This window comes from Glycine max, chromosome 20 (genome assembly GCF_000004515.6).
Source record: "Glycine max cultivar Williams 82 chromosome 20, Glycine_max_v4.0, whole genome shotgun sequence".
Taxonomy (NCBI): Eukaryota; Viridiplantae; Streptophyta; class Magnoliopsida; order Fabales; family Fabaceae; genus Glycine; species Glycine max.
The window spans coordinates 20,410,857-20,419,413 of NC_038256.2; the positions used below are offsets into that span (position 1 = coordinate 20,410,857).

Consider the following 8,557-nt stretch of genomic DNA (forward strand, 5'->3'; position numbering starts at 1 on the left):
CATACTCGAGTTGTCAAAGACATTAAACTCAAAGTCCAGTCCATAAAATGTTTGTATCTTTCAATCCCACAGACATTCAAAATCGTGGAAACATACAGATGCATCTGACATAGGTTACGATGGTATTCTCAAACAAAGAATCGATACCCAAGAGCATGTCATTGCATACACATCAAAACATTGGAATTCTGCACAATTCAAATATTCAACTACTAAAAAAGAAGTTTTAGCAATTATTTTGTGCATTTCCAAATTTCAATCTGATTTATTAAGTCAAAAGTCTTTAATCCGGGTTGATTGTAAATCAACCAAAGATATTTTACAAAAGGATGTTAAAAATCTTGCCTCAAAGCAAATTTTTGCAAGATGGCAAGCAATTTTAAGTGTTTTTTATTTTAAAATAGAGTATATCAAGGGCACTTCAAACTCTCTACCTGACTATCTTACCCATGAATTCTTACAGAAAAATTCTCATGCCACCTAAGACATCAGGCACCTCCCTACGAGGAGGGAGAAGCATAGGTAAAGGATTTAAATTGGCTCTATTAGAGCCATCCCTCAAAAAGAGTTCTCCATCAACATCTGAGTCCACCAACCCATGTTGGGTCATCTACCCAAAAACCAAAATTAGAAGGGTCATTGACCCAAATAGTGTCAATCAAACCTAAGTCATCAATCGAAGAACTTCCAAAAAATCTAACATCAAAACAAACCACGGTCTATAGCCACCCAAATAGTCAAAATATTTGACTAACATATATATATATATATATATATATATATATATATATATATATATATATATATATATATATATATATAAATTCAATACACATCATTCACATAATGAAAAGTATATTAGTTCATACATATAATTAAATTTGTGATTTATATCCTTAATTCAGAAAGAATTATAGAACCAACTATAAAAAAGTTGATTAGCAAAACACAACTCTCTCTTAAAATAATCCCAATGTCCTATTTAAATTAGCATCTATGAATTTAATTCTAAAAATAAACGGGACATAACTATCAACCACAAGGTTATATGTAATGCTTTCCCAAAACATTGCACACAGCCACAAATTTATTTGTGGTTGATACTTACGCCACTGCTTATCTTCAAAGATACACCCATATTAGATGTTGATTTAAGCAAGGTGATGTGACTCAAAGTAATCGGTAGCATGTGAATTAAATCGTTGGATAAGAGAATAAGTAATAAATTTCTAATATTAAATATAGTTATCTCTATCAACATGAATAACAAATCAGAACACACATATAGGTAGAACCCAGACAATATACCTTTGAGAAACCATATATGTACAATTATCCTGATATTTAAGATTTAAGCTTTTCTTGATACTTTGATCCATGTATTTTCTCAATTTTCAGGACAATATTTTCTTTTTCTTTGATTCATAGTTGATATCTATGTTGAATATGAACCGGAACAGAATTGATCATCAAATGATAGATTGCACATGAATATGATTAAGTAGGAAAGAGAAATTAAAAAAAAAAAATCTTGCACAACAGTAGTTCAAACCGCCTCAAAATAACTTTTTGAAAAAATAAACTTCATCCCATGTGGTGGTTTGAACTGCCACTAAGCTATCTGAATATAAAATTAAATTACTTGCAGGCGGTTCTAAACCACTGCTAAGGTGTTACAATTAGTATCTCTTACCTTGGCTCAATGTCGATTAAAATCATCGCTAATTGTGTCAGGTTTTTGGCAAAAAGCATCTTTGCGTCAGCAGAATCAACAAAAATTTTGCAACTGTGGAAATTTGGATTAGCGGCAGTTTAAAGAACCGGTAAGTGACATGTTTAATTGACGCTAAATCCCATTTTTTTAGTGATTGTGCATGCCTCTAAACCTATATGGAAAATAATCTTCCATTATGTAACACCATCATCAAAACAGTTATGATGTACATTAATTACACAGTAGGAAACAACACCAAACTGAAAGCAGAAAAATTTGGAAGTGGAGAAAAGTAAAAAATATATGAACAGCTTAGGCTGTGTTTGATTATCTATTAAAAAGCCAATGCATGTATTAAAAACAAAAGTTTTTTGGGTTGGGCCAAAAAAGTTCACCGTACTCTCCTCCACTAAAAACTCTCATTCTATCTTAAGCCCATTTAGCCAGAAGAGACATACAACCAGCTCCAAGTAGAAGAGAGAGATTGGCTCCTAATCGGAGGCTGCCACTTTTTTGCATTCTTGGATTCATAAAATCTGCAGCAAGAAGATCTACAAGTGCCATGTAAATCAATATCCCAGCTGATGCTGCATTGAAGATTCCTTCCACAATAAGGGCAGTTGGACTGTTTTCATCGTAAACTTTAGTGATCCCTATGCCAATTCCAATTCCCATTGGAGTTGTTAAAGCAAAGACTAACCCCATTAATGTAATAGATAACTTCTTGAAATTTGCCTGCAATAATTTCACTTCAAATGTCACATATTTTACCTTGTATACTTTTGACTCAGATGCATCAAGTTTTGAAATATGTAAAAATGCATACATAACGTAACACGTAACTCGTAGGATCGGCTATATTTTGGTTATTTTTTATTATATCAGTTGTCAATTTTTTTCTCACTTTCTTTATCTTTTCCATACACGTATACACGCAGAAACCATAAGTCGGGTTAACATTCTCCTCTTGCTTATTGTTTTCTACTTCAACTCACTCTGATTTAATTATATGTCATCACACAATTATATAAATATAACAATAACTTTTTATTGTTCCAAAAATATATTTTTTACATAGATTTAGAGACAGTCTAACCCCTAGTTGTGTCTTGTGTGGTGACTAACAATCTACTTCAATAAATTTAGAAAATAACGATATTTAATAGTTCTTCAAAGTCAACATATAAATGACATTAATTGACTTATAGAAAATATTTGAGTAATTTGTATGAGATGTTAAAAACAATGTTGTTACCATTAACTTATATCTTAAAAAATTTTATGATATAAAGGTACAGTTCATATAAATAAAAACACTCATTAGTTTCTTTTATATAATATAAATTAGCACTTATTGAGATAATTTGCAAAATTAAGTTTAAGATTATGTTCGTTAAAACATTTCAACTGTAAAACTCATTTATTTGTTTGGTTTGAAATAACATTTTTGAAATACTACTTGAAGTAGTATTTTTTGAAACCCTAACTTCTAGTTTTTTATATTTTTTATTTTTTAAAACTTATTATATTTATTAAATTTTATACTTGTCCCTTTTAAGTAAATAAGAATTTTATTATTTTTCAGTATTTTTATACTTTTCAATTACTTCAATAACTAATTTATTGAACACTAATAATTTAATAATTAATCTTTGAGCTTCCAACTAATTTTAATAGTTTGTTAAATATAACTAAGTTGGTTAATTACAGAAACATGTTATTAGTTTTTTATACATATGATTGAGATTCAGTTTTTAATTCATGTATCAAAACTGTTTTAGCAATTTCATCTTCACTTCAAAAAGAAAATTTGGCATGTCATGTCACATTCTACATAAGACTTTCGAACATAATGGTACGTTACGATATGATATTAATAATAAACAATTAATGGAGTTCTCCTTCTCCATCATTTGATGACTACGAGAAAACAACGACCCCCCAGAACTCCATGGGCTATAAAACGTGATAGAGCCATAGGAACAAAAGAAATAGTAAATTAGAAAGCAATCATTAATTGATATTTGTCCAAAAAATAGAAAAGTTAGAAAAATTCTAACCTGTCATAGTTATATGTTCCATAACAACAGAACCACGCAAATGGTCCAAGTCACAAATAATTTCACAATCACTTTAATTCCTCATATTTTTCTTCAGTTGGTTCAGATCATTGTAAATCAATCAAGAAATTTCATGAATCAAATATAGAAGATGCACATGAACTACTAATTTCCGACAATGACATGTAACATATAGTACCTGAGTTATACAACTTCCAAGTCCCATGCCTTCAAAAAATTGATGAAAAATCAATGCAGCCATCAGTGGTCTTATTGTTTTAGGACTCTCTGAAGCTCCCAAAGAAATTCCAATGATGATAGAATGAACAATAATTCCTACCTCCAACACCTACAATTAATTTAAAATCATCATCACAATTCATGTAGATTAATTAAAAATTCAACATTTATCAGATAAAAAAAATAAAAGTACCCCATTTAATTATCACTCATCATTTTGCATAATAAGATTGAAAATTGAGGATTTGATCCCTTAAAATTGAAAAAAATGTGTAAAGTGAAAAGGTGTTAATGCATTTACAATAGATCGAATTTATGACATATTAAAATTCAAATCAATTATAAATTATTTCATTTTTATTACTTTATATGTTTCTTCCTTTTAAAAGAGGGAAATCTAAAAATAAAAGATCAAGCACATGAGAACTAAAAAATTAGAAAATTTGGATATGAAGCTCTAAATTATAATTTATATTCTTTTTTTCGTTTGATATCTCCATAACCTTAAGTAAAACTTTGGATTTTCACATCCTTTCCAAGAATGTATTTTATGGAGATTAAACACAGATTCTTCTCTACACAAACTTACTGTGAGTTTTATACCAATTGAATATATAATTTATATTCTTCATAATATAAAAATAAAAAATATAAAAAATTGAGATACCTGTGATATGACCCTATGACGAAGAAGTTCCGATGATTGATCATCATCAGTTGGAACATGCCCATGTGCATGACCATGTGTTGCATGTGTGTGAAGATGCACATGTCCTTCATGCCCTGATTCCTTTTCTACATCTGTGGCCTCATCTTGTGAATGATGATGTTTTTTAAAATAAGCCGTGGCATAAGTGTCAACCATAAGAGTACCCATGGCAGTGCACATAGCCACAAAGCCAGTGAAAGGAAACTCACCCCATGGATGCTCCTTTAAACAAGGCGACGTGAGGTTCTCGAAAGCGTCCGGTAGGACATGAATAAAACCGGTTGATAATATCACTCCTGCCGCAAAGGCCTTAATGATGAAGAAGGTATCCTTCTCAGGGCTCAAAGCGGATATAACTTTGCCAAGAAGTGGAATGCACACGCCGATCGCGCCAGCAACTAGTATTGATACCAAAGCCGCTATTTTGTACCTTAAAGCTTTTGATTTGTCACGCTCCTCATCTTCTCGATCGCACGTGCACTCAGCAACGACTAGAGTCGGGAGTACAACAAGGAAAATCAAGATCGAAAAAGTAAAGAATTTACTATCACTATGAAATCTTTTCATGGTGATCAGTGAAAGAGGCAAAAGAGTGTAGGGCAGGGCAGGAAAAAATTAAAGTGAGAGGCAAAGAGTGTCTAAACTAAAGTGCAGGACAAAGAGTGTAGATTAATATGGAAATGTAGAGAACAAGTGACAAAAAATGATTTAAATACTTGAACCGTCCTCGGTATAAAAATCAGAAGGTGAGATTTGAAGGTACGTGCACATTAATATGGAACGACTTAATGTGTAATTTATTATGTTCTGCCAACTACCACAATTTCCAATTTTTCTATTGGTATAGTGACGATGTCATGGAATGTCGACATAATTTAGTAGCAACCAATAAAATATTGACTATGAAGAGTTTAAATATAGAGAGTCCACTCATGAAAGACGAAAATTATGTCCATTGTGTCGAAACTAGATTTTGGGATGTGCTACTATATGTAGCTCGTAGTCAAGTCAGCGATAACGGTTTCGATCTTTCAAAACCCCGAAAATAAGACCCACATAAGAGAAAAATAAGAAAAATAGGACCCCACCAAAGAAAGAAACAAATATAGATAATTGATTGATATAATGGCATTTGTATTAAAAAAAGAACTTAATTGCAAAATTCGTCTTCTTGTTTTATCTTTTACACTAAATTAGTTTTCTTAGTATTTACTTTACTATTTGAGTTTTCGTTGATCCTTACATTTTAAATTCATCGAATTAGAAAGTTAATCAATATTTTATTAAAAATAAGATGTTAAAAAAATACTTAAAAAGAGATTAGAACAAAATTAAAGTTGTTAAAAATTTTAAAATATATTTTCAAAACGAAAAAATGTATCAAATTAAAAAAAATGTATTTGATATCATAAAAAACTATTTATTTTTAAAGAAAAGTGAATGACACTTGATTGTCGATAACAAAAATCAAATTAAGTTTAATTATAATAGAATTATATTAAACGGTAAATAAAAGTTTATAAGAATATTTAAACGGTAATTAAAAGATTAATTATAATAGAATCTTTTTATTTAATTTACCATTTTAAGTTTTATACATCATCTAAAAATATTTAAACGGTAAATAAAAGTTTATAAGTAAACTTTAAATATCATATTTAGATAAAATTATATTAAATTATAAGAAAAATAATATAATCTTACACTATAAATCCCTTCATATGAGATTAGTCATATTATATTATACTATATATATTTATAATATTAATCCCATATTTTAAATATATAATTGTTAACAACGAATCTAGCTCAATATTATATAATAATAATACATATTTATGGTAAATATTATAAAATTATGATCGTGATAATAAACAAAAAATATCATAATTATAAAAAATTATAATTATATTTTGATTAAAATATATTTTTCATCCCTGAAAAATATTCAAAGTACGTTTTTAATTCTTATAAAAAAATTTATTCATTTTTCATCATCATCAAATTATTTGTTACTTATTGACTCAAAACTGAATTTAGATGAATCCGATCATATGTGTAATCTTTTTATTGAAATTTTAAAATGCAATTTATGTAATTAAAAATCACAACAAATTACAAAAAATAATAAAATAATTTATAAAAGTTAAAAATTATCACAAATTATATATATATATATATATATATATATATATATATATATATATATAATTCACACAGCATTCAAACAACCCCTTTCTCGCCAGATCCTCAAATCTATACAACCCATACCAAGTTTTTGTCCAAATTTAGTTTCAAACCGAAATATAACGCACAATATAATTTTACATGCACAAACACAGACACATAGCATAGAGAGTACAAATATAAATACACGCACACACACACACATACACACACACATACATATATATATATATATATATATATATATATATATATATATATATATATATATATATATATATATATATATATATATATATATATATATATATATATATATATATATATATATATATATATATATATATATATATATATATATATATATAATCAACATAATACAGTTCATTAAGATAAAAAAAATAATTATTACATTTAATATTATCATAAATTTAAATTTTATCCTAAAAGTGTTTTTAAGTTTAAATGTTATAAGTAATTATCTCATTTAATGTTAATACTTTTAGTTTAATGAGTGGATGTCTAATAAATAGAGTTAAAAATAATTTAAGGGTATAAAAATTAATTAACTCCAAATAAGTTTAAAATCTTATCATTGTTACTTATAATTAAGAGTAAAGAAAAATACAATTTATTGTTTATACATAGAATCAGAGGTAGTATTGTTTTTAAAATTATTTTAATTGTATAATAAAGTTTACTCGTAATATATGTTAATACATGTAATAAGAATTGATTGATTACTAAGAACTAATTGCATTTAATAAAAATTGATTAGATTTATATATTTAATAAGAATTGATTGACCAACAGAAATTGATTTCCATATATTAATTAATACATTTAATAAGAATTGATTGCATTTAATAAAAGAAAGAAAGAATATTGAGATCTGGGTATCATTCATAAAATAAAACATTTTTTTATATAACTTACATATACTAAATACATATGAAAATATTTTTCAAAAAGAATATCTACACGCTGCATGCTCAACAGCTCAAAGCAATAGATTTATTTGATTTTTTTTTTGAAAGAGAGTTCATTTGAAATTAAAAAACATAAAATTTATATATAATAATTACAATATAATTATAATAATTGATTGCAATTAAATTTTTATAATTATAATTATAATAATAATAATAATAATTAGAAACTATTTATAAAAATTGTACATGTATTGTAATTTTTTCACTGCATACTTATTATACTTATTATTAATATTTCAATTAAAAAAATTTCATCAACATATGCAACTAATAAAAAAACTAATTACACACATAATAATTTATGCATAATTATTTGCAAACAAAATAATTTTAAGACAATTATGACATTCAAAAATAAAAAAAAATTAATTTTATAGTATCTTCTAAATAAGAATAATTTCACGATCACTCTTATACATAATCATGAGAATTATTGCATCCATTTTTAATTCAAACTAAAGTTAGAGAATAAAAGGCCACCTAGGAAAAAAATGACAAAGGGATGCATCTTCAAAAATAATGTTGATTTCATTGATTTTTATGTTAAAATACATAATTCTATTTTTCTAAAAACACATAATTATATGATAGATTCTGAAATAATAATTAACACACTAAAAGTAGGGGTTGAATAGTGTATATCAAAAATATAAAG

General features: G+C 26.8%; 1 protein-coding gene across 1 annotated transcript; it reads right to left on the reverse strand.

Annotated features, from left to right (window-relative positions):
• Nucleotides 1–2,143: 2,143 nt before the first annotated feature.
• LOC547695 (zinc transporter protein ZIP1) lies at nt 2,144–5,290 on the reverse strand. Its single transcript, NM_001249570.1, is given in 3 exon segments — nt 2,144–2,449; nt 3,974–4,123; nt 4,682–5,290. Coding segments are annotated over 3 exon segments (1,065 nt in total).
• Between the last annotated feature and the right edge of the window lie 3,267 nt (nt 5,291–8,557).